The sequence below is a fragment of the Eptatretus burgeri genome, chromosome 9 (genome assembly GCF_056783735.1).
Source record: "Eptatretus burgeri isolate ZD-2024b chromosome 9, Ebu_testis_v1, whole genome shotgun sequence".
Classification (NCBI taxonomy): Eukaryota; Metazoa; Chordata; class Myxini; order Myxiniformes; family Myxinidae; genus Eptatretus; species Eptatretus burgeri.
Genome location: NC_140969.1, coordinates 12,041,949 through 12,069,135, shown reverse-complemented (window position 1 = coordinate 12,069,135; position 27,187 = coordinate 12,041,949). Strand labels below are relative to the sequence as shown.

Here is a 27,187-nt window from a genome sequence, read left to right as displayed (position 1 = left end):
ATATTTGATTAACATGGTGCAAACATTTCATCGTAATGTAGAATACCAATGAAGAGGTATGATGCTTGCGTACCCAAAATATTACTTTAACAAGATCATTGGGAGGTCAAACATATTCACCCATTTCTTGAATAATTTGGGATTAAAACTAATAATTCTTCCAAACAAAATGACGATACATTGTGTATGTGTGGAATCGTAAACTCAGATAGGAAGGTTGAGGCTTTTCTCTTTTTTTACCTTTGTGGCCTAAGAGTAGAAATGGATGTGGATGCTTGATAAAGTCTTCTCTGGAATCGTGTGACCATCGCACTGATTGCATCGTTTTAACACGTGTGTACACCTACACCTACACCTATATCTAATACTCAAAATTTTTTAAACGACAAGAACCAAATTGTCCACAGACTGGATAAACTCCAGAAAAGCTTTTGATGGTGTTTCACACTCATGGATGATAAAATGCATGCAATTGTACCAGATGAACCCCAAAATAATCAAACTGATTGAGAAAGCAATGGAGCTCTGCAGTATCACATTAATATTACATCACTCAGAATCGAATATTGAAATACCAGGAGTGAAGATGCGTCGCGGGATTTTACAGGGTGACAGCCTTTTGCTTCTCCTGTTTTACCTGGCCCTGTTTTACCTGGCCCTGGACCCACCCACATTAATGAGCAACCTCGATAATGAGCAAGGACATGGATACACCCGAACATCCAAAGAGACGAGAAGGGTGACACATGTACTGCACGTGGATGATTTAAAACTCTTCGCACCAAACGATGAAAAATTGGCAGAACGACTCAAATTAGTGAAATGGTACTCTTGCAACATTCAAATGTAATTTTGCCAAGGTAAGTATGCCAAGTGCACATTTGTACGAGACAGACCAAATAAAATGGATAACGTAATAAAAACTGACCTCGATACAACAATACAGGGACGAGACAACGAAGCATCAGACAAATACCTTGGAGTAGAAGACTGCAACCAAATATGTCACCAACAATGACTGACGTCACTCTGACTGACATCACACCGAACCCCCGTTTCCTCCGGGGCGTGGCTTGCTCGCATGAAACCCAGGAAGGCGGGGGCTCCGCCCGCTTGGCACGTTTGGCTCTCTTGTAAATGCAAAAATGTAGGAATAGTTTACAGGGGAGCAATCGCATACTGGGGGAACTTATTCGTAATCCCTATCTAACACCGCACCACCCCTCGTGTGGTGACACGTAACACTTAAGCTCACATGTTTCCCTACTTAACGACATCGAGGTGTACCCTACACGTCCATGGACCAAACAACTCTATTCAGTCCTAACTTTCCTCCATCTACCACCACAACCGTAACACAGCCCCCCTCCCCTGACCCCCGGAACCGTAGCTTCTGTAAGGTTCAATGCAGACGTTACCATTTCAGCCTTACCACTTACCTACTCACACCTAATTAGCCTATGAAATAAATTAGGAGGGGCTGTGGGAAGCAAGCCGGAGCTAACTTACCAATTCTCCTTGATGTTCTACACCCCTTAAACACAACAATTAAAATACTTGCAAATCTCTTGGTTCCTCGCTCATAACTCCTAGAACGGGTAGAAAATGTCAGAATACACACAAAAATATAATGTCGGATAAAACTTTAACCAAAGATAAAATAAAAAAACTTTTTAACATCTGTGCAACCCCCTTCTAAAGACTGCGTTCCTCGGTTGATGCCGCAATATCCAATGTTACCTGCAGAGCCATCCGAATTTACCGATTTCAAATTTCCACGAGCCCCGTCTCTCTGGTACAGGTTGGTGATGTGGATTCAGTGAACCTTCCCTCATTCACTCAAACATATAAATCCAATATCAATCATTCATTCCAACCCTGCAAGACCATGGCTTAAATGTTATTACACACATGTGTGATCCTCAACTGGGCAGAGGGGAGGTACCGTCCGCAGTCCAAAAATAAGTCGCCCGACTTACGACTTCTTTGCCTCCCCTCAACTATTTGGTCCCTGACAGCTAAACAACTCTTTTGCTGTACGCCTCGTCGGGGAGGGTCTCCTCACATCCAGGCTCTCACGCAGCCTCATACGGATTGCCAGGGGTTTCTTTACGGCTGGCCGCCCAAATCAGACCCTCCTCTCTGACGGGTCTCCTTTTCTCCACACATCCAGGCTCTCTTGCAGCCTCATACACACCCAGGCTCTCTTGCAGCCTCAGACACTACCAGCTGCCAGGGACAAATTACCTCGGGGGAGTCACAGTCACCGCTCCTCCAGAGCTTGATCCATTCCTGCGGATCCACATATCTTCCCCACTCACACAGTCCAACATCTCATTTCCTCCCCCGCTGTTATTCAATTCTCAAACAATGCAATGCAAAATGGTGATCGTGTTCCTACACTGCCATGGCCTGCTTACCTGTTATAATTCGCATTCATTCTCCAAAAAAACTCAATTCTTTACACATAACAGACATCAACACCATAAGACAATGTTGGTTTCCAAATCAATCACTTTATCGACCATCCAGTCGCTGTCGCTCGCTCTCATCCGAATTACCCATGTCCCAATTTCTAGTAAAACTGAACCCTTGGGACAGTAAGCATCAAAGCACTTTACCCTAAGTGTAAGTTGTCGCAGGTTGGTCGGGTCTAAAAGTGTCATCCACCCCTTCTAAATTTTCTTTGCACACTTCAATCCACCCCTGTGGACTTGTTGCTTTCAAACTCCCTGGATTCCATACTTTTTAAAATTATTTATTTGTTTAATTATTTATTTAATTTGTCTATCACTCCAAAATCTTGTAGATCACCCTGGCTGATGCAACTCTTTATGTTTCTCCTTCATCTTCCCATATCGCCGTTGACTTGCCCTCACTTTGTTCTCAGCTCTCGTGAGCCCTCGCCGTGCTTTGTTTGGCTTGCTGCCGGCACAGCCCATCCAATTCAGCTTGCAGGGCTAGAGCGTTAGCCTGCACATGCTGCCGGCAGCTGCAATCACTATCCAACTCAGCCTCGATCTCACACACTCTTTCCTGAAGACTTTTCATCACCTTCTGGGTTTCGCTCTTGAATGACTGCAGTTCAGTACGCAATTCTCTGTTCTCTTGGCGTAAACTCTCTATTAGATCTTTTTCATCAGGTCCCTCTGAAATGCTGGGTTCTGAAATCAGCAAAGGCTGTGGTTCTGGTTCCGGTTCAAGTTCTGACTCTTCCTCTCCTGGAATCACCACGACTGGACTCACATGCTCAACTAGTGCAGATGCCCGAGTGTGCGGCCCCTGCTCTCCATTGCACCACAGTTGTACCTCCATGGGATGGGAGACTCGGACACTCGGACCTGGTATGACGTCGGTGAGAGGTGCCCGATGACACCGTCCTGCCTGTCACGGAAATAGCACCCGGAAGATCCAAAGATGCAGAACCTGCTTCAAAATGGCTAACCTCACCGTCCATACAGGCAAACAGCTCCACCATCAGCCAAAAGACGGCGCCAATGCCACTCTCTCCCGCAGCACCAAGCTCCTCAGCCATCACTGCCACGCCAGATGGAAAAAACGGCCTCACAATGTGCCAGTCTACTGTCTTTATATTCAGCATGATGTAGGTGGCCACACGCCAACCTCAACGGTCGTGACTGTGGTTTCACACGTGACCAAACTCCCCGAGCCGAGCAACTGGAAGTGAGGAATCCCGCAGAATATTGCAGTGCCCACTGTGCAAAAGCTTGTGGATCAAATTGCAGAACTTCCAGCTGAGAACAGAGTTGCTAGTAAAGGAGAAAGTGCCTGCTACATTCCAGACGGTGTTGGCACCTTGTGTTGCCCAAGACACCTTGCCCAAGATGCAAATGCGGACATGTTTCTCCTCAAAGCCTGCACTTGACTCACTCTGGTCTAATTCAAGATGAGCCTCCCGCTCAACCAACAGGATGCTACCGTTGCTGCAACTCTCCTCCTCCTAAATGTCCTGCAAACGGTTCAAACATTGGCTCTGCCAAATCTGCATGACCCTGTTCAGAAACATCCCCCATATGTCAAAATGCTGCATGTCCAACCCAACTTCGTACGAGTCAGTCGGCCCAAGCAAGGTCTCAACAGGACCATTAAGGTCACCTTTGAGCCTAACAGAATCTTTTGGTTCCAGCTCCTCTCCGTTTATGGTGTTGTCCCAAGTATTCAGCTGCTCCTGTTGTCTTATCCATCCTTTCCCCCATTCAACCGTGGCTCCCACAAACCTTTACCAACCAACACCCTCTCTCCTTCCATTACATGGGTTTACAAATTTTGCACTAAACTGCCGCCCTGACATTTACAAAATTCCAATTCCCCCTCCCGCCGTTGCACCATGGTGTCCACACAGGTATGATAGCCCTCCAGGCCTTTACTTACTTCGTTAACTCTTTTATTGTTGGCCCAATTCCTTCTTTAGCCTTTTCCTCCATTCGAACAGCCTGGGTTTTACCCTCTTCTATATGCAATGCCATTTCTTCCTGTTTTAGCTCGAATTCGGTCTCCAATTCCATCTCCATTTCATTCCTTTGTTCCTCAATTTCCCTTTCCATTCGCTCATTCCTTCCCCCTATTCCATCAATTAGTTCCCCCAGTTCCTGTGTCATTCCTTTCTTAATTTGGTTCACTCATTCCCTTCATGTCACTCTCTATTCCATGAATTTGTCCCTTCCATTCTTTCCCCTGTTCCTTAATTTCCTCATCAATTTCGCCTTCCATTCCACCAATCTGTCCTTCCAATGCCATTTCTTTCTCCGTTTTTCCACATTTTACTCTCTTCATCATTTTTTCTTCCCCATCGTTCATTCACTTTTTTGCATTTGCTCATTCATTCGATCTTGGCCATCCATATATTCACTCATTTGTCTCATCGTTTCTTTCATCCACTCGTTGGTTTTCTTTTCTTCTTCCAACGTGAACTGGGGAGCCAACACACCTGTTTTCTCACTCGACGGCCCAGGAATGGGGAAGATTCCTACCCTATCGTCATTACCTGGCTCTACCCCTGGCTCGCTTCCTTCATCCTTTCTACCTTCCCTCCGAACTGCCGAAGAGAGTGTAGGAGTTTGGTCCAGAGGTGGGGAAAAAAAAGAGGAATGAAAGAATGAAGGTGAGCAGTAGTTCTTGATTTTGGCAGTTTCACCAGAAAGGGGTTGCTGGTGGACCTTGAGCACCCTGCGGAAATATTAGGAGGACAGAGCAGGGGGTGCAAGGCCAGAGAGGAGTCTATGGAAGACAGAAAGACCACCGACCTGCCTGCGATGATGGAGTGGAAGACCCAAAGACTCTGCTTCATCGCGGGACATAATGAGCTAACATAAGCCACTTATGCCACCTAGTGGTAGCCAGTATAAGACGGTATTGTTTTTTTTTTAACTGAATACGTCCATAAAGTATGTACAATTACAATGTGAGTACGTCTATATTAAAGTCGCACTTATCCAACCAAGATATTCTAGTTTTGTATTTTTAATAAATTTTCTGAAATTTGTAGAATTTGTTTTTCACTTGGAAGTGAGTTGTGGGTCACGATGTGTAAATAAAGGTGGAAAAGGTCTCATTTGATGCAATTTATTTCCAGGCTTAAAGGTAACAAAAGGTGAACATTTTGAAAGGGGAGGGGGGGGTAGACTGTCTATAGGTACTGTATATTTAAATTTCCTTTACATTCATAAGGCTCATTGAAGAGCTTGTTGCAGTTGCTTTTAAGACCAGAACGTTGAGACATCGGTGCCATTCTTTTCTGTTTTTTTTTTTTTTTTTAAACATGAATAACAACGACTGTAGGAGACGATAGGCAAATTATTTCGGTTTAACTTTTTTAAATTGAGATTGATGCATGTGCAACAAATACTTGTTACTTTCTTTCTTGCAGTTAATTTCATAAATCAAGTATAGATTGTACGAGTTCAATAGGTATTGCATTCACACCTGTCTGTCAGGTCGCTACGAAACAGGTGACCAGGCTGCTGTTAAAATCCTGATTTCAATGTTGTTTTTGCTATTATTGCGTTTGTTGCCATTACACTTAACCGATAGCTGTGCTTTGATATCTCTCTGCTTGCTGTCACTCTGACTTGGATCTAGAAATCATCTTTTTGGACCATATCCAAGGTAATAACAACATTGTCGAGTTTATCCGAGATGATCACAATCAAATTGAACCGGTGTTGTTGCAATGTTGCCAAAACCGTGTTGCCGAGTTGGAGTTTAACCGAGCTATTGTATGAACTTTTCCGTGACTATTGCACATAGTTTACTTGAGAAGATTGAGCAGGAAACGTGGAGGGAAAGTGGCATCTCCTTTGTGACGTCGGTGACTCGGCTGATGGAACGGTTGCTAGATTACAGGTATCGGCTGTGCTCAAGGCCACCCCCTCTTCACCCACACCTTTTGTATGGCATAGTCATCATCCCCACAACTTGGTTACGGTTTTGGTGAGTGCTTGAAGCTCATCAGCTGCAACATCTGCATTGTTTTCCCCTGCAAGAGACTGCATGACTGGAGGAGACGTGGAAGATAAGAAAATTGGCTGCACAGTTAATCTTCTCGTGAGTACCCTTGGAACCATGTGCAGTTAGATTCCTGATTCCTTATCCCTCTGCTCATATTGTTTGATGACAATGAATGATGGTCCTTGTTGGATTTGGGAATCATTTACTTGATACCTTTACTTTAACTAGTCTTGGCGGTGTAATCGTTAGAGAGTCTGCTCTGAGTTTGGGAGGTCGGCGGTTTGAACCCCGGCCAAATCATACCAATGATTTTAATAATGGTATGTGCCGCTTCCCTGCTTGACGTTTAGAATTCAACAAGGATAAGAGCATGGAAAAAACAAAAACAAAAGCTGTGCAACCATTAGGCAGTGATCGGCCGAATAGCCTCCTCTTGTGTTTATATATCATGACATCATTTCTGACCTTGCTCCTCTTTTAAAAGCACAATACATGTTTTCTGTTTTATTTCTCTCACTTCTCTTCCTGATTTCTTTCTCCACTTCTTTGACACATCATACCCCATTTTCTTTCCCTTATACTTCCCACCCATTCCAAACTCGTATGTCATCCCTTTCACCCAGGGCTGGAGCAAAGGTATTGGGCACCCGAGTTGGACCTTCAGCTTCCCCCAACCCTCGCCCCTCCCCCCCCCTTCCCTTCACAATCAACTTTTGACTTTTGAAAATGAATACTGTGCATTACTAGTATGAATATAACTTCTGCATTTATAACTAGATTTATTTTACATGAAAGAGGTGATATTCTTATTGTTCTACACTTCTAATGGGATGTACACGTGAAGAAATGCATATTATAATGTGTAATATGGGTCACGTGATGCAATACTGTGTGTTCCTGCAACAAGGTTGGTGTTTAGAATTTCGAATTTTACTTTCCGTGCCTTCAGTTTACCAAATGTGAGAACGAGTTCCTTCGGATGAATGTTTTGTGCAGTTTCATGGTCTTTTGACAAGTTGGATAGTCCAACAAGTCTTTCTTACATCATAGAGAAAGAAATGTATTGTTGTGGGAATAATCCTTAGGGGTTGATAAAACTGTTTAGTAGAACGATCGTTTCTTAACACTTGTGCCAACTTTGGAACTCGTCTTGCATTGGCTCGTAATTCACTCGCCGTCCTCAACGAACTCTTCAGCCGAATGCCGAGCATTTTTTTAATGGGGGTTAAAAAAAAATCATGGTTTTGGTTTGGGGATGATCTGAGATGGCGGTCAACAGATGTTTTTAAGACCTTGAGGGAAGATTGACATTCTTCCCGAGATTGAACGATACCTTACGAACTGGAAGGGCACTCGGTAGAGCACATACCTCTGCAATGCAAAGCCTGATCCACGAGAACATATCGGGCCCAATACATTTCTGAATGGAATATCATGATGTATATCGTTTTTGGCCCCATCTCTTAATGGTGAAGAATCACTCAAAAAATAAATAATTCACGGATCCAGATCTGGATTCAGATCTTCACCAAAATATCAATTCGTCCTTGTCACACACCCAACGTGTCCACCAAATTTAATCCGAAGCCATCCATAACTTTTTAAGATATCCTGCACGCAAACAAACAAACACAGGCGCGCACACAGACAGGGGCGCGTGCACACGCACACACACGCACACACACGCACACACACACACACAGACACACACACACACACACACACGCAGATGGGGGGGTGAATACATAGCCTCCTTCCACCTTTGATGACGGAGGTAAAGATGGTCGTCGTGTTAAGTTCAAATTTTTTTTATTGTATTGTGTGAAAACTTCATGAATTATTCTTCATGTACCATTTACAGTTTGTTACCTCTGCCAATGAAGGTAAATGGAGGTTGTGTTTTCACCCCTGCATGTCTGTCTGTCTGTGAGCACGATATCTCAAAAAGTTATGGATCTATTCGGAGGAAACTTGGTGGACAGATTAGGTGTGTGACAAGTACAAACTGATTAGATTTTGGTTCAGGTCTGGATACAGATCCGGCCTATCAGTGGGATACAAAACATAAACTGTTCACCTGGTGGAGGTATGCACTCTACCAAGTGCCATTCTAGTTTCCATCATGTGTACAGGGTGTTTCAAAGTCCCGTTACCTTCATCTAATCATCTACCCTGGTAAGTTTTGTATATATGTTCACGTTGATGTTAAGCTTAATTAATTAATTTATGTTAGCCTTTCCTCCAGTGTGTTCATTATACTATATTCATTTATCAAGTTCTGCGGAGGGGGTAATGGGACTTTGTAAACACTCTGTACAGCAAAAGTTATAAAAGTTCAAAGTTGCACAATAAGTGTGTGTGTGTGTGTGTGTGTGTGTGTGTGTGTGTGTGTGTGTGTGTGTGTGTGTGTGTGTGTGTGTGTGTGTGTGTGTGTGTGTGTGTGTGTGTGTGTTATACTCAAAGTAATATCTTTTAACTCTTAGGAGTCATGAACTCTTGTACCGCACCAGGAATTGCCGTAAGGGTCCTGACCAACAAGCGGTGCCTGCCACACATCCGCTCCAGTTTCAATATGAACAAATTCCTCTTCTGATTTTCTTTAATTCAATTACTCTTCTCTTTTGGTCAGTAAATAATACAATAATGCCGTTCCACTTAACCTGGTGGGGGTTTCTTTTGTCTCATTCTGGTGGTGTGTTCAAGTCAATTTAACCAACATAGAATTAGGGCAAACTGCTTCGGAAGTTGTGATGTGGGAGAGGAGGCTAATTGCATGGAAAAGTCACTTTGTGATTTGTCTTTCTCCACAGAACTTTTATAAGAATGAGATCAACAAGGAAGAAATGTACATTCGTTACATCCACAAGCTGTTCGACTTGCATCGGCAGGCAAACAATTCCACCGGTACTGGTTCCATGATGTGTTGACTTGTTCTATCGTGCGCCATTTGTGGGAATCGTAATTGAGTTGTGTGTGCACACCTTCAATAAAACATAATGTACACATATTGGTTCTAATCTGTTGACTCCAGAAGTCAATTTTTTTTTTGACTTCTAAAATCCACATTTCGTGATGAGCGACTTAGGAATTTGGTACTCTACCACATAGTACATACCGTGTGATGTTTGTCACCGGATGATTTACCCTTGAAAGGATTTGATCACTTGGTAATGTGGCACAACCAAAGAAAGTGTTCAATGTTTTTTTTATGCTCTTCTTATTGCATATTCCTCTAAATCTTCAATCCACCTCAACTTATTTCAACAATTTCAAAATTGTTTCACTGGCTTTGTAAAGTGGTTGGTAGTGTTATGGGAAGGGAAGAAGAAAAAAAGGAATAGAGTGTCCGCTCTGAGGCTGGAATGCCTGTTGTTCAATCCTGATCTTGGTGAAGTCACAATAAAATTTTATAATTGGTACGTGCTGCTTCTTCGCTTGACACTCAGCATTTAGAGGATAGAGCACAGACAAACCCTGTCTATCAACATGGGGAGGGGGTGAGGGGGTGTTTCTCCTTAAATGCCCCCACTGACTCTGTCACAAAGATGACATCTCCGTTTATCCAGAGTGCCCCGGAAAGTTGCATCACTTCCCCAATGATCAGCGGCTGTGTTTGTTCGAAGTCAAATCCCGTGTCGTCTCAGGAATTTGTCTGTATTTGTGTGTTGGTTCATGTTGCAGTTCTTCCATGAGTCTTGTATCATTTCGCATCCCCCTTTACCTTTTTTTACAATTTTTATTTCTGTTTACAGGATCGAAGTGAAGAATGGGGATGGAAGAGGCATATTCGGGGTATATGGGGAGGACAAAATTCCCCTATTTTTGTGTACACATTTATATTTAGCCCATAACTATCCTGGCTGGATTAGGTGTATAGGTCCAGTTTATTTTCTGAAAAAGAAGAAAAACAAGTCGAGGTACATTCAAAGTACACCGCCCCCATGCCAAATAAATAAATAAATAAATCCTCCAGCACGCGACGTTGCTGGGGCGCCTTCGGCGCCCGGCGATGCCGCCTTGCAGCACATGGAGACAGAATTCGGAGGAATCAGTGTACAATAATTGATTGACTAATTGATTAATTGTATAGTTTAAATAAATTAATGTCAATCATAAAATAATTAATATCTTAATCAATTGGCTAATAGCATACCAAAACCACCACTGTTTCATCCGAATCTGTAACTTTTTGAAAATTAAGTAATTCATCGAAAATTAAATAATTAATTGATTAATCAATACATCAAAACTACCCTTTATAGCCAAATCACTTGTTCACCGTCATGTCCAAATATCAGGTTCCTAGCTCATAAGGTGCCTGAGATATTGCCCAGATGAGGAAGAAAATATATAAGTAATTAATAAATCGATAATTAAGTAATGAATTGATTAATCAAAAAATAAATAATGTTGTTTTTGCCAAAGCACATCTTCACTTTTGTCCCCAATTTTCAGCTTCCTAGATGTTGAGATGTTGCCCGGACCAACAAGGAAAACAAACGGAGTAAAAACTGAGTACTCCCTCCCTTCGACGCTCGGCGGTGACATCATGCATTGCCTAGATATGGAATTGGGAAGGAGCGGTGTACGATATAAAATATCACATGAGGCATGAATGCTTTGATGTGTTTTGGTTTAGTTTAACACAAAGTGAGTTCCCATTCACAAACACCGCAGTGAGTCCTGATAAAGATATGAACTAATAAACGTTTCCTCTGTCTTATTACCTCCACCACTGAACGTGGGCGGAATATTTACCCCTATCCGTTTGTCTGTCTGTCTTTGTTTGTCTGCGAACAGAATATCTCAAAAAGTTGTAGACTGATTTGACCGAAATTTGGTGGACAGGTTGGGTGAGTGACACGGACGAAATGATTCGATTTTGGTTGAGATCCGGATCCGGATCCTATAATTTTTGAAGTGATTCTTCACCATGGAGAGATAGGGGCAAAAACTATATTCATCACAGTATATAAAAAGTTGTGGATGAGTTGTGACAAAACTTGGTGGATGATTTGAGGAGGTGATAAAAAGAAGCCGATTAGATTTTAGTTCAGGTCTGGTTCCAGATTTGGCCCATCAGTGGGATACAAAACGTAAACTGTTCAACCTGGCAGAGGTTTGCACTCTACCAAGTGCTGTTCCACTTATACAGGAAATGACTGAAAAGTAGACAAAGAAAATTTGCTATTGGGGGAATAGCAAACAGGTTTTGAGGTTGTACTTGTGTTCCACAATCTTGTTGCAATTGCAGTCCGTGACACCTACATATGGTCCTACAGCCGTTCAAAAAAAAAAAGCAAATCAAATTCAAATACCAACTGAGTTTGCAAGATCCTTTCACACTTCCGATAACTTTTGTAGAGTTACAAGACTGGTCGGTGTAAATACCCAATATCATGACTTTGTTTTACTTGAACTGGTCTCCAAAGCCAGTCGCCAACTGGGCATCTTCCGTTGTGCAAAGTCATTCCTCGGCCCACGTGATGACGAGCAGACCTCCTAGCCTTCGTCCACATCCTGATGGAGTACTGCTCTCCCATCTGGGCTGGTGCTCCTGCCTCTCACCTTTCTTAGCTTCACGCTATGGAAACCAAGGCATTTGGGATCATTGGTATCTCCCGCGATGAGGGCTGAGTCTTTGGGTCTCTCACTCTCTCACCGCAGGCAGGTCGGTGGTCTTTCTGTCTTCTACCGTCTCCTCTCCGGACTCACCGCCCCCCCCCCCTGCTCTGTCTGTGATCTGTCCCCCCTTTAGTTCCTCAGGGTGCTCAAGGTCTGCCAACAACCCCCTTCTGGTAAAACTACTAAAATCAAGAATCATTGCTCACCTTCACTCTTTCATTCCTCTTTTTCCCCACCTTTGGAATAAACTCCCTCACTCTCTTCAATCCCACTCTTCCCTCCAGGTCTTCAAAACAGTTGTTCACCACCACCTCTTATCATCCCCCATCCAAAACCACGATCTTTTCCACCCCCGTTAATCCACCCCTAACCCCACCCCCTTCAAATTCCCTGCTTTCCTTCCTGAAAGTCCCTGTCGTGTCCATCTTGTTTACCCTGTGCACCCCACCCCACCCCTCTCCCTCCCACAGATCTCCTCATGTCTCTGTTTCCCACGGTGTTTTCCTTCCCTCTCCACCCCTCTTGTCTCCTTCTCCCCTTGTTGTGCATTCTGTGTGTTAGCTCTCATACGAGCCTCGACAATGTATACAAAAAAAAACAACAAACAAAAAAACTGATTCCTTTTGTTTAGCACATGATAACAATTCTCAACATTGCATTATGTGGGAACCGTGGGAATTTGCGATGGCTCGCCATCGACTTTGCTCTACTTTTTCATTCAGCCTACCTGCAGAAGTGCAAAGAGTAACTTTTCATCAAGGAGCTTCCTTTTTCAATGATGTCGGCATAACAACTGAAAGTGATTCTTCAAGACGTGTGGCTACAAGTACGCCTGCCCTTTGGTGCATGTTGTGTGAAACTACAGAGGCTGCTTTTGCACTCAGCTTGTACGCTGAGCAGCTGACCTGGGATGAGCGGCCCCTGCAGGAGATTCTGCACTACCCTTCACAGATGGAGAGGCAACGGCGAGAGCTTCTTTACCTCGAGATCATTCACTACTTTGACCTTGGCAAGGCATGAGCTCGTTCTTTGATGCACATTTATTGCAACGACGGGTTTATTTTGCAGTGACCAAAACAACAACTCCATTTTTTTTAGAGCTGGGAAAACGCGATCCACCTGTGCCAAGAACTCGCTGCTTTGTACCAGGCCCGCTACGACTATCGTCGTCTCAGCAAAATCCGGGTATGCCTCGAAGGCAGCAGATGCATTGAACCTCTAGAATTGGTAACATTTCCTCTTAATTTCTCACCACATGTTGAGAAGTTTCAGAGATGTTCAGAAAAGTTTTAAGTTTTGATTTGAACACTTTAGAAGGGCAAAACAGACTGATGTGTGATGGTTATGGGACCGAGCAGCTGTATTATTTTTCTGTTCTTGTTAATCCTGCCTCGTGCCATTATTGATTTGAAATGCGTTTCATTCTCTAATTCATTGATATCTGATGCCACCAGAAAATGGAAGCCGGGTTCTATGACAACATCATGGAGCAGCAGCGGTTGGAGCCCGAATTCTTTCGCATTGGCTTTTACGGGCGAAAGTTCCCTTTCTTCCTTCGGGTATGTGATGCCGAGTAATTAAGATCAGTGCATGTTGCTCGTAAAGGCTCGAGACCTCCTGATCTCAAATACACAGCTCAATATTTTGGCGGACAAGGTGAGACAACGCACTATATGTAAACTCCAAATTCCTTTTGCTCGATTCACTCTCAGGTTTTATCTTATTTCGTGGTTTTCTTGTTTATTCTTTCATAGTGTTTTCCATACTATAAAAGGAGGTGTGTGTGTGTGTGTGTGTGTGTGTGTGTGTGTGTGTGTGTGTGTGTGTGTGTGTGTGTGTGTGTGTGTGTGTGTGTGTGTGTGTGTGTGTGTGTGTGTCCGTCCGTCCGTCCGTCTGTGTGTCCGCGCGTGCATGCAAGTTCCAGACACCTCCATACCTTTAGTCCCCTTGACACCCCCAAAGACCCTTTAATACCTGAAGACCACTTAGAGCTTTAAGACCCCCTAAAACCCAACAAGACCCCTAAGATCCTGACGAACCTGATGACCCTCACATTTAAGACCCTTAACACCATCAAGATTCTAAGACCCTTTTGACCCTTCATAACCATAAGGCCCTTTCAAACCCTTAATAACCTGAAGATCCTTTCGACCCCTTTGACTCTTTACAACCCTAAAACCCTTGAAGACCACTAAGACCCCAAATACCCTTTCAGACATATAAGACTTTATAACTCTCGGACCCATAAAATCCTGAAGACCTTTTTTAACCCCGAACACCCCCAACACCCTCTAAGACCTCTTCTTGAGGTCCCGAAAACCCTTTAGACGCCTGAGACCCTGTAGATCCTGTAGACCCCGAAGACTTTCTGCCTGAGGGCCTCCTTCAGTAACACTTGAGGGTCACCAGCCATAATCAAAAGGCCTCCCATTGGTAAACTGTCTTGGTACCAAATAAACGGGGTGCAAAATAGAATTGATGAATGAATTTTCTCTGGTTTTTTTTTTTTTCAGTTTCTTCTCATTTTGGTTCATGACAAAGGGAAAAGTCCCACGTGGCAAAGAGGCAAGTCTGGTCACATTAGTCTCTGGTCTCTGGTAGAGACCGGGGGAGAGACTGGTGGAGCAACTGGTAGTCAGATAAGCCAGATTGGAAGGGGAAACAGAAGGACTTAGAACCAAGATGAGAGAGCTGAGTATAGAGCAGGGGAGAATGAAAGAAGAGAAAGTGGAAAGTAAAGAAATAATAGGAAAGATCGAAGAGTGACAAAAGAAAATAGAAAATGGACGGCGGTTTAAACGGGGAGATCGGAGCAATGAACAGTTTAAAAAAAAAAGAGTGAGGAGACAATGAGTCGGGTAGATATAACACAACAGAATAAGTTAGAGGGAAAGAGAGAGTTGAGCATAATGGTGGAGAAAATTGAAGGACAGTGGAGGCTGTGGGGGCTAATGTGGATTTGTCCTTCAAAAAGGAGGACAAATGGCTCGCAGAGTTGTAGAAGGCCCACGAGGAGCAGCCGAGGATGGAGGAAGTAAAGAAGTACATGGATATGTGGCTCCATGGTGTGAAAGAGGAGATGGAAGAAAGGAGAAAAGAGGTGAGGCCACTGCTTCTCCACAGCAGTGAACACGCACAAGGAAATGTAGGGGTACATGTGTGACAGGAATGAGGTGTGTGAGTTACTGGAACGACGGGGAGCGGAGCCAACAAACATCATGGATGTGACTGGGTAGTTGCGAGTTGGCCTGGAGCACGAGGGCAGCAGCCGGAGACCATGAGAGGCCGGGTCTGGCTGCTGTCGTCACAGTGCCAACAGCTGGAGTGCAGCCTCAGGGTTCTCGCACAATACCTTCCATGTCCTATGATGGAAAAAGTGATCTGGAGGCATTTCTAGCACAATTGTACTGTCAAGCCCATGGAAACAGATGGTCTAAAGATGAGAGTGGAACTCACCTCGTGGCTGCCTTGCCTTGCGTGGCGTGGTGTTGGAGGTGCTCACGGCTATGCTAGGTGGGGCCATCTTGGTGAAGACTTTCAATTACGGCTCGAAAAGTCAATTCGGTGTGGAGCAGCAGCATGTCTTTGTTAAAGCTCAGCTGGCAATGAGGAAATGAAGACCTGGTGAGTTGATAGCTGAATTAGCGATATTTGGTGCGCCATGCACATAGCATATTATGAGCTGGATGCCCCAGCACAAGATAAATTTGTGTTGGACCAGTTCATTCGGGTCATATGGCACCAGGACCTGAGCGGGCAGTTGGCGGTGTGGCGCTCGACCTCTGGGTGCGAGGTGGCTGATGCCACAGGTGATGGGAAGTGGCACGGCATCCACTGTGGGAGTCTGAGTGCCCGCCAGTGACAGTCCACCAGGTGGGACCCAGAGAGCCCGTTGAGCCAGCCAAGACAGACCATAGGGGTTGTGGGCCTTCATTAGTGCAAATGGTGCATACATTGTACGACCAGAATCAAAGGATTGCGGAGCTGCAGCAGAGAGAACCTGTCATGGGAACCTGTGGGTCCAGGTTAGGACCATCAACTCGGCTAGTCAGAGGGGACTTCCAGAAATATCGGAGGTCAACGCCATATTTAGGACACTGTTACAATTGTAACTGCTTGAGCCACCAGGAGAGGGAATGTCCCCCTCCCCCACCCCATAGAGAAGAGCCCCAAACCCCTCACCAACTGGCAACTCTGCCAAGCAATAGCTAGAGGCAGGCTTGAGCCCCAATGCCCCCTCACCAGAACCAGAGAAAACTGAGAAGCGCCGGGCACATGGGGCTGTGCTCAGCAAAATTTGATAGCTATAAGTCTCGTGGGGAAGAGCCGAGACCGCTCCGCCCCTCTGATGGGCTGAGCTGCAGTGCAGGTAAGTCAGGTAGAATCGACCGGTAATAACGACACAGACTGACTGGAGTGTGAAGTGAGTGAATGGTGTGAAACTAGTGAGTGAAACCATTGCGGAAGCATGCCCCCTGCTGGACGAAAGGGCTTTTGGCTCTCTAGTAGTTAACAGGGGTTAGATGTTTCAGACCTTGGAGGCTGTTTCGGTGTTTTTGCTGAATGAAGTAAGTTTTAATTGAAAGGGGTGCAAAAGTGTAGTTAAAGGGCTGGCAGTGTGGTCCGAAAGTGTGTCAGAGTTCAAAAAAGAAAAGAAAAAGTAAAGCCTGGGCCCTGAGTGCCTTGAGCGACAGAGGCTGCAGAAGCCAAGTGGGCATGGGGGGTGCTGGGAGTACCAGACCCATGAAAGGGAGGGGAGCCAGGGAAGATCCCCTCCTTCCCCAGGATTTGGATTAGGAGTGTGGTAACATTTAGGCCTCATGAGCTCAGGGGTGCAGCATTGTGCAGAAGGTGAGGATCCTGCAGAGGGGACCACAACTGTAACAATATCCAAGTAATTGTCAGACTTGGTAGTGGCTTCAACAAAGAAGAAAGGCCCAATGACTCGGCCATGCATTAAGCCACACCACACATTATCATTTGGGTTGTCGCACTCAAGTTATCAGACCTCGTGGGGAGGCTCGGAGCCCCAAATCCTGTTAACCTTCCCCAAAACGTGGAAAGTTGACTCGTCTCAGAAGAGCATGCATTGTAGGAATGAATTGTCTTCATCTAAGCGTTCCAAAATGTCCACTGCAAATGCCATGTGCCATGTGCAGTCGTCCGGCTTGAGGGCTTGCATCAGTTGAACACCAGCTCACATGTGCAGCACATTGTCCCGTTGAGTGCGGTAGATGCAGCTCCTTGGCAGCAGTCTGAATGGGCTTGTTGAGAATATGCTCACAAACTTTTTCTGCCACTCATGAATCGTCTTCCTCGATCGTGGCTGTCTTCCTTTGGTCATCCTAAAGCCTCGTTGAACCTATGTAGATGATTTGGTCCCCAAAACCAGGCAGCACACCACACTTTTTCTTGGGGAATGCCATTTGCAGTAAATGTGATGTCACATGTCATAGGAGACACATGGAAACAAAAAGAAGTCAATGAATCTTTGAGAAGTATTTTTTTTTTCACATGCAGAAAACTGCGTTGTTGTATCCCATTTCATGATTATTTTTATTACAGTTTAAATTTGGAATGGTAATTTGTGGACACCCTGTCCTGTGAATAACTTGTGGGGAAAATGGAGTTCCTTGGCCTTATGATCACCCACAACCTGTCTTGGACAGACCATGTCTCCAAACTGACTTCCAAGGCCAGTTGCTACCTTGAATTTCCGTTTGGATCCAAGTTCATTCTTAGCCATTCTCTGCTTATAACAGTGCATAAGGACCCATAGTGCATTAATGCCTACTTTATTCTGGTTTGACTTCCTGCTTCCTACCTAACACTGCTTTACAACCTTCCCCCAAGAAGCAGGAGGACAGGTTGCAAGGTCTGCTTCTTGCAGGAAGGGTTGGAGGTCCTGCAGTCCTCTACGATTTCTCTTGTCTTGCTCCAGCTGTCCTTTCGTTCCTTCTTGGGTCTTACATCCAGTCACATGCTATCTTTCAGCTTTTGTACCCCTCTCCAATTCAAAACCTGCATGGTGACTCAAATCCTTCGTCCCCCCCCCCCCTTTGTCCTCTCTGTGGAACTGACTTTCTATATCAGTTTTGGCATACTCTTGCCTCTCGTCCTTCAAGACTGCAGCTCGTCACCTCAATCTCTCCCTTACCTACACCTGAGCTTTGAAACACACGTTGACACTCTGCCCCACTCTTCTTGTTGATACTCCCCCATCAAACACTGTGACGTATCTGTGTATTTTATCTATCTACTCTTCTCCACCTCTATCGATATTTTGACCATTTACCTTCTGTCATGCAGGCCTTTCCTGAGGGCTGTCAGGATAGCCTGGAGATATGCACAAACACCTCTGGGTTGTCTTGCCTGGGTTCGAATCTCAGCCGAGCTATAAACGATCTTTTGGTGTTTTGCAGGCAAGACGATTCATTACGGATGTCGGACGGACGTTAAACTGGTTGTGTTAGCATTCGTTGGTGGAAAATAGATCCCATGAACGTTGGTCCTGAGCAGCTGGTTGGTGAAAGTCTTGGGCCAAAACAGTTCCTCGGTCGATCCCGCAAGAAAGTGGCAATAATTTCGGCATTAAAAGTAGTTGATTCTTTCATAAGTCACGTCATCTGTTTTAAAAAAGAAAAAAATCATCTTATTTTTCCTTTTGTGTTTACATGTTTTTGACCAGAACAAGGAGTTTGTGTGTCGTGGCCATGACTACGAGAGGCTCGAGGCATTCCAGCAGCGCATGCTGAGCGAGTTCCCACAGGCAGTCGCCATGCAAAACGCCAACACTCCAGATGAGAGCGTTCTGAATTCCGACGCCCAGCGTATCCTAAGTTTTGCTGCACGTGCCATTACACTAACTTGCACAAAAGATCGTCACCTTTTTCACCTTTGGCTTTCTTGTTGGAGTTAACAAGTGGTAGAGAAATGCCTACTCCCTTACAAGTGCTGCATTACTTTTCCCTCACCCCCTCCCCACATCTTTAGTTTTTTTTATTTTTACAAAGTTATTTATTCTGGCCATGTCGATGTTTTTGTACCCTGCTTAAATCCATGAATATATGGTGTCCACTAATCACTTCTCGATGTTATAAGGGTTGGTCAACGTCAAATTGCACTTTGTGTTCTCGATAATTATCGGAGAATGACAATGCTTACAGTTTACGGAGTGGTCGACTGGTCGTGGAAACATCTTAAAAAAACAAAAGCATCCTGTTGAATGTGTGTCACAGTTGTAGCGCAAAACATTCCAAGTATTTGCAAGCGGTAGGGGTGAGCAATGGGTCACGTGCTGTGGAACAGCATTGTCACGAGGCTACTGAACAAAAACGCCATTCCAGCTGGAATCAATGGGACAATAGCTGTCTGTACAGTTCAGTTCAGTGGTGCGTTTCTCTTGCGTATGTTTAAGTGGTGCAAAACTCAGGTAAAACAGCTCTCAAAAGCGAGTGGGCTACTTGTACGTGACCTTAGCAACTCTCGAGAAAAAGACCGATGAGGGATAAACATGTATCTGTTGAGTAAGTGTGAAGACCAGAGTTTCTGTTTCAGGGACTGATATGTTTGATATACCCAGAGTGCTTGGTTATACCCACAGTGCAACTAAAGTGGTGAGGAATACTCTCTAACACTCAGGCCATCTTACTTCCAACTAAGCACAGCACCATTTACTTTGTGTCACTCTGGCCTTTCATCAGGACTGACAGTATAGCCTCAAGGTATGCGCACTTGCTACTGAGCTGGCTCGCCCGTGTTTGAACTTCGTACTGTTGTCTCTTATGATTTGCTGTTCAAGTTATGTTAAAGGACAAAACATGATTTCAGGAAGAACTTTTCCTGCACATATGAAGGAGAAATTTAACTAATGTCATCACAAATGTTTCACACGGAAGGAATGATTTAAATGCTGCCCGTAGCACTGTGTCGTTCCTTGACTGGATCACTCAGAGCTGCAGATTTATGCCGTGACACCGGTACCGAGAAACCTGGATGTACTGCAAGCCAATTTCGTTCCCGATTGTGTCAAGTTCCATTATCGCACGCACGGAGTGCGGCGCTTTCGCTATGATCGTCCTTTCCATCGGGGTCCACGGGACAAGGACAATGAATTTAAGGTAACTTGCCCATTCTATGATGGCTTTCTTAAGGCCCGGTCACACCTTGACGTTTTAGCCAGCGATGGCAACGTATTAAAATGTATGTAAAACGCTGGCTTACGTTGAACTTTTGATGTTTTTTTTTAAAGATTCGGACGTATTCATAGCGACTTGGTCTTATGTATAACGCATGAGTAACGGACACAGAACGTTTCGTTGTGTTATAGATAACTTATACCAACGAATGCTGAACATGTTGTCGGCCTACACAACCGATGCCCAACGATAGTCTAACTTAGGCATAGCGCGTTGCACGCATCGCTGACGATGTCGTGACGTAGCCTATTAAAAGGCTGACGCACAACGATTCGAATCATAACTGCCGTAGAAATGGAAGTGACAACATCGCGGTCACACCTTGGCGATCTTGCCAGCGTATGCCGACCAAAGAAAAATGTGTCTAAAACGTTGGGGCACGTCAAATACGGTATGAGTAAGTTTGGTATACGTGAGTAGAACGCTAAAGTACACTATCATATGTCGTAGTAAGTAGAGTACGTCAAGAAATTTTAAACATGTTCAAAATTTTTGGACGTACTCGGCGTATGACACACGTTCCGCATGCGATGGGGATAAGTTTTACACACGATATGTGGACGCTTACACACGTCCACAAAGGCAACTTATAAGCTACTCATAAGTCGAAACACGTCGCGGTAATGTCTTTTTTACGCGAAACTTATTTCTAACTTATGTTTGACGTGCTTTGAACCAATTCTTTACATAGTCAGAACACACATCGACGTATGTAGACATATTCCAATGACGTCTTCCAGTCGACAAAAAAAATAAATGAACGTGTTTCTAACTTATAACTGCCATATAAAGACGTGTTCCCAGCGGTTTTGGGAATTGGTATATAAAAATGCTGCTCAGAAAAGGGGAACCCAACAGTGTTTTCGAGTCCTTTTTGAGTCGATGTCCATGTCAGCAGTAACAGTATCAGTATCAGTATCAGTATCAGTATTAGTAGTAGTTTGTTCATGTTGGCAGTAGTAGGTGAGTGTGAGTGTGAGGGGGAGGGTGTGGGTTATGATGGATCGTCGTTGCGTCCGCGTGTCCACGGGTAGGAGACATCTTTTCACCATTGTTCGAAGTTCTTCGTGGCTAATTTTTTATGGGGCTTTTTCAACAATGAGCTATGGCTTGTTTTTACGATTTAGGTCTATTCATAACGAGTTGGACAAATGCACAATGAACTAATAATGTGCATAGAGCGCTTTGATTACTTATAGATACGATATACCAACGAATAATTATTGTGAAGCCGGCGTTCACAAATTATGCCCAACGATAGCCTAACTTATCCATATCGTGCGGCAGTTTATCTTTGCCGGTGACGTGGGGTTTGCTATTCATAGGCTGCCACTCAACGATTTAAATGGCTGCATCTCCACTATTGAAAGTAGACGCTTGCGCTCAACAATTGGATTTTTTTTCTACTCAACGACTTTTAAACGGTACCACTCAGCTATTTTCATTGTTTACAATGAACGATTTAAATTGCTGTCACTCGCCTTTGTTTTTTGACGCTGGGGTTTGGAAATTTGAAGCGTTTCTTCTGAACGTGTTAAAACGCTCAAACTCGACTATTTTAAATAGACGCTGCCGATGGACAATTGGAATCATAGCCAAGCTAGACATCGAAGTGTGAACATCCTCGTCATGCCGAAGAAAGGTTTGAAGAATGCTGCAAATAAGTGTCCTGGCCGTGGCCATGGACGCTGACGCAAGGACGATCCATTATACCGACGTCTTTTAGCCTATGAGTAACTTAAAAGGAACGTCGACATGTGGCAACGATCGCGTAACATGCCAACAACACGTTAATCATAGGTTAGAAATAAGTTTCGGGTACGCTAAACATTACCTCGGCGTGTCTCAACTTATGATTAACTTACAAGTAGCATGTGTTGACGTCTGTCAACGATCGCAGACCGTGCATACAACTTGTGGCCAGCGTAGCGGAACGTGTGAGTCATACGCCGGCATACGTCGTGAAATTTCAAGCATGAAAAAATTTGAGGACAACCAAAAAGTACAACGTTTAAAGCCAGCGTACAACGACGTATGGCAGTGTTTTTCAGCATGCTCTCAATGTTATCAAAACTTACCCATAACGTATTCAACGTGTGCCAGCGTTTTAGAAAAAAAATTCAAAAATCGGCATACGTTGGCTAAAACGTCAAGGTGTGACCGGGCCTTTAATGATCTTACGTGTACATAACTTTGTTGAACACAGTCCTAAAAAGACCACATATGAGTTTTTGTCAGTTGCAGCCGTATAAATGCCGAGTACTTTGGGTTTTTTTGGAGCCAAATTGGTTATTTCCTCCATTCACAGATGAGATGTGGGTGGTTCTTCGTTTTTCATCTCTCTCTCTCTCTCTCTCTCTCTCTCTCTCTCTCTCTCTCTCTCTCTCTCTCTCTCTCTCTCTCTCTCTCTCTCTCTCTCTCTCTCTCTCTCTCTCTCTCTCTCTCTCTCTCTCTCTCTCTCTCTCTCTCTCTCTCTCTCTCTCTCTCTCTCTCTCTCTCTCTCTCTCTCTCTCTCTCTCTCTCTCTCTCTCTTTCTCTCTTTCTCTCTTTCTCTCTTTCTCTCTTTCTCTCTTTCTCTCTTTCTCTCTTTCTCTCTTTCTCTCTTTCTCTCTTTCTCTCTTTCTCTCTTTCTCTCTCTTTCTCTCTTTCTCTCTTTCTCTCTTTCTCTCTTTCTCTCTTTCTCTCTCTTTCTCTCTCTTTCTCTCTCTTTCTCTCTCTTTCTCTCTCTTTCTCTCTCTTTCTCTCTCTTTCTCTCTCTTTCTCTCTTTTTCTCTCTCTTTTTCTCTTTTTCTCTTTTTCTCTTTTTCTCTTTTTCTCTGTCTGTCTGTCTGTCTGTCTGTCTGTCTGTCTGTCTGTCTGTCTGTCTGTCTGTCTGTCTGTCTGTCTGCCTGCCTCTCTGTCTGTCTCTCTCTCTCTCCCCCCATATATATAATCTGTGCAGTGTCTATGTTGTCACTGAACTACTCCCTCAAACTTTTGTGAAATAGTACCAAACTTCCAGGCTGCTCCCATCTCTCCCGTGTGTATGTCCAAAGGGTATTTGTTTTGAAATTATTTTCGAAAAAAAAAAATTTAACCTTGAATCTTCAACTTCAATTGGTTATAAAAATGTAATATCACGAATATTACAAGTTAATTTGCAAAGTAAATGTTTGTATTCTGATTAGTGCAATCATGATGGCAACTTTATCTTATCTCATCATATCCTCAGTTCTAACAAACCTGTTTCCATAGCAGTGTGTGGTGAAGTGTTTTGAATTGCACAGTGGGAGCTGTTTTGAATTGCGAGGGGTTGAGGTGTTTGTAATAATATAGCAGTTACGTCGCAGTAACGTGTTTCTAAAAAAGTGGCGGTGATGTGTTTTTAATAACATTGCGGTGAGGTGTTTTTAATACCATTGCGGTGAGGTGTTTTTAATACCATTGCGGCGAGGTATTTTAATACCATTGCGGTGAGGTGTTTTTAATAATGTGGAGGTGAGGTATTTTTAACACCATTGCGGTGAGGTGTTTTCAATACCATTGCGGTGAGGTGTTTTCAATACCATTGCGGTGAGTTGTTTTTAATAACGTGGTGGTGAGGTGTTTTCAATACCATTGCGGTGAGGTGTTTTAATAACGTGGTGGTGAGGTGTTTTTAATACCATTACGGTGAGGTGTTTTTAATACCATTGCGGTGAAGTGTTTTTATTATCGTGGAGTTGAGGTGTTTTTAATACCATTGCGGTGAGGTGTTTTTAATACCATTGCGGTAAGGTGTTTTTAATACCATTGCGGTGAGGTGTTTTTAATACCATTGCAGTGAGGTGTTTTTAATACCATTGCGGTGAGGTGTTTTGAAAAACGTGGGGGTGAGGTGTTTTTAATATCATTGCGGTGAGGTGTTTTTAATACCATTGCGGTGAGGTGTTTTTAATACCATTGCGGTGAGGTGTTTTAATAACGTGGTGGTGAGGTGTTTTTAATACCATTACGGTGAGGTGTTTTTAATACCATTGCGGTGAAGTGTTTTTATTATCGTGGAGTTGAGGTGTTTTTAATACCATTGCGGTGAGGTGTTTTTATTATCGTGGAGTTGAGGTGTTTTCAATACCATTGCGGTGAGGTGTTTTTAATACCATTGCGGTGAGGTGTTTTTAATACCATTGCGGTGAGGTGTTTTTAATACCATTGCGGTGAGGTGTTTTTAATACCATTGCGGTGAGGTGTTTTTAATACCATTGCAGTGAGGTGTTTTTAATACCATTGCGGTGAGGTGTTTTGAAAAACGTGGGGGTGAGGTGTTTTTAATACCATTGCGGTGAGGTGTTTTTAATAATGTGGAGGTGAGGTATTTTTAACACCATTGCGGTGAGGTGTTTTCAATACCATTGCGGTGAGGTGTTTTCAATACCATTGCGGTGAGTTGTTTTTAATAACGTGGTGGTGAGGTGTTTTCAATACCATTGCGGTGAGGTGTTTTAATAACGTGGTGGTGAGGTGTTTTTAATACCATTACGGTGAGGTGTTTTTAATACCATTGCGGTGAAGTGTTTTTATTATCGTGGAGTTGAGGTGTTTTTAATACCATTGCGGTGAGGTGTTTTTAATACCATTGCGGTAAGGTGTTTTTAATACCATTGCGGTGAGGTGTTTTTAATACCATTGCAGTGAGGTGTTTTTAATACCATTGCGGTGAGGTGTTTTGAAAAACGTGGGGGTGAGGTGTTTTTAATATCATTGCGGTGAGGTGTTTTTAATACCATTGCGGTGAGGTGTTTTAATAACGTGGTGGTGAGGTGTTTTTAATACCATTACGGTGAGGTGTTTTTAATACCATTGCGGTGAAGTGTTTTTATTATCGTGGAGTTGAGGTGTTTTTAATACCATTGCGGTGAGGTGTTTTTATTATCGTGGAGTTGAGGTGTTTTCAATACCATTGCGGTGAGGTGTTTTCAATACCATTGCGGTGAGGTGTTTTTAATACCATTGCGGTGAGGTGTTTTAATAACGTGGTGGTGAGGTGTTTTTAATACCATTGCGGTGAGGTGTTTTTATTATCGTGGAGTTGAGGTGTTTTCAATACCATTGCGGTGAGGTGTTTTTAATACCATTGCGGTGAGGTGTTTTTAATACCATTGCGGTGAGGTGTTTTTAATACCATTGCGGTGAGGTGTTTTTAATACCATTGCGGTGAGGTGTTTTTAATACCATTGCAGTGAGGTGTTTTTAATACCATTGCGGTGAGGTGTTTTGAAAAACGTGGGGGTGAGGTGTTTTTAATACCATTGCGGTGAGGTGTTTTTAATACCATTGCGGTGAGGTGTTTTTAATACCATTGCGGTGAGGTGTTTTTAATACCATTGCAGTGAGGTGTTTTTAATACCATTGCGGTGAGGTGTTTTGAAAAACGTGGGGGTGAGGTGTTTTTAATATCATTGCGGTGAGGTGTTTTTAATACCATTGCGGTGAGGTGTTTTTAATACCATTGCGGTGAGGTGTTTTAATAACGTGGTGGTGAGGTGTTTTTAATACCATTGCGGTGAGGTGTTTTTATTATCGTGGAGTTGAGGTGTTTTCAATACCATTGCGGTGAGGTGTTTTTAATACCATTGCGGTGAGGTGTTTTTAATACCATTGCGGTGAGGTGTTTTTAATACCATTGCGGTGAGGTGTTTTTAATACCATTGCGGTGAGGTGTTTTTAATACCATTGCGGTGAGGTGTTTTTAATACCATTGCGGTGAGGTGTTTTTAATACCATTGCGGTGAGGTGTTTTTAATACCATTGCGGTGAGGTGTTTTTAATACCATTGCGGTGAGGTGTTTTTAACACCATTGCGGTGAGGTGTTTTTAATACCATTGCAGTGAGGTGTTTTGAATAACGTGGGGGTGAGGTGTTTTTAATAACGTGGAGGTGAGGTGTTTTTAATACCATTGCGGTGAGGTGTTTTTAATACCATTGCGGTGAGGTGTTTTTAATACCATTGCGGTGAGGTGTTTTTAATACCATTGCGGTGAGGTGTTTTTAATACCATTGCGGTGAGGTGTTTTTAATACCATTGCGTTGAGGTGTTTTTAATAACGTGGTGGTGAGGTGTTTTTAATACCATTGCGGCGAGGTATTTTAATACCATTGCGGTGAGGTGTTTTTAATAATGTGGAGGTGAGGTATTTTCAACACCATTGCGGTGAGGTGTTTTCAATACCATTGCGGTGAGGTGTTTTTAATACCATTGCGGTGAGGTGTTTTTAATACCATTGCGGTGAGGTGTTTTCAATACCATTGCGTTGAGGTGTTTTTAATAATGTGGTGGTGAGGTGTTTTTAATACCATTACGGTGAGGTGTTTTTAATACCATTGCGGTGAGGTTCTTTTAATAACGTGGTGATGAGGTGTTTTTAATACCGTTGCGGTGAGGTTTTTAATAATGTGGCGGTGAGGTGTTTTTCATACCATTGCGGTGAGGTGTTTTTCATACCATTGCGGTGAGGTGTTTTTCATACCATTGTGGTGAGGTGTTTTTAATACCATTGCGGTGAGGTTTTTTTAATTCCATTGCGGTGAGGTACTTTTAATAACGTGGAGATGAGGTGTTTTTAATACCGGTGAGGTGTTTTTAATAATGTGGGGGTGAGGTGTTTTTAATACCATTGCGGTGAGATGTTTTTAATTCCGTTGAGGTGAGGTGTTTTTTATTCCATTGCGGTGAGGTGTTTTTTATTCCATTGCGGTGAGGTGTTTTTAATAATGTGGCGGTGAGGTGTTTTTAATGCCATTGCGGTGAGGTGTTTTTTATACCATTGCGGTGAGGTGTTTTTAATAACGTGGAGGTGAGGTGTTTTTAATACCATTGCGGTGAGGTGTTTTTTATACCATTGCGGTGAGGTGTTTTTAATAATGTGGAGGTGAGGTG

The 27,187-nt window shown here is 43.6% G+C and overlaps 1 protein-coding gene across 6 annotated transcripts in view; it reads left to right on the top strand.

Moving 5' to 3' along the window:
* The window catches only part of DOCK4 (dedicator of cytokinesis 4), a 289,016-nt gene that overhangs the window by 226,279 nt on the left and 35,550 nt on the right, over window positions 1-27,187 (top strand). For 4 of the 6 annotated variants that reach the window (XM_085894106.1, XM_085894104.1, XM_085894103.1 and 1 more), the window contains 9 exons: window positions 6,100-6,126; window positions 6,268-6,363; window positions 6,504-6,564; window positions 9,279-9,372; window positions 12,959-13,107; window positions 13,192-13,278; window positions 13,548-13,652; window positions 18,782-18,923; window positions 20,047-20,213. In XM_085894106.1, the coding sequence (XP_085750232.1) occupies window positions 6,100-6,126; window positions 6,268-6,363; window positions 6,504-6,564; window positions 9,279-9,372; window positions 12,959-13,107; window positions 13,192-13,278; window positions 13,548-13,652; window positions 18,782-18,923; window positions 20,047-20,213 (928 nt within the window). The remainder of the gene's footprint in view (window positions 1-6,099; window positions 6,127-6,267; window positions 6,364-6,503; window positions 6,565-9,278; window positions 9,373-12,958; window positions 13,108-13,191; window positions 13,279-13,547; window positions 13,653-18,781; window positions 18,924-20,046; window positions 20,214-27,187) is intronic. The other 2 variants (XM_085894107.1, XM_085894105.1) reach the window with 1 other exon arrangement.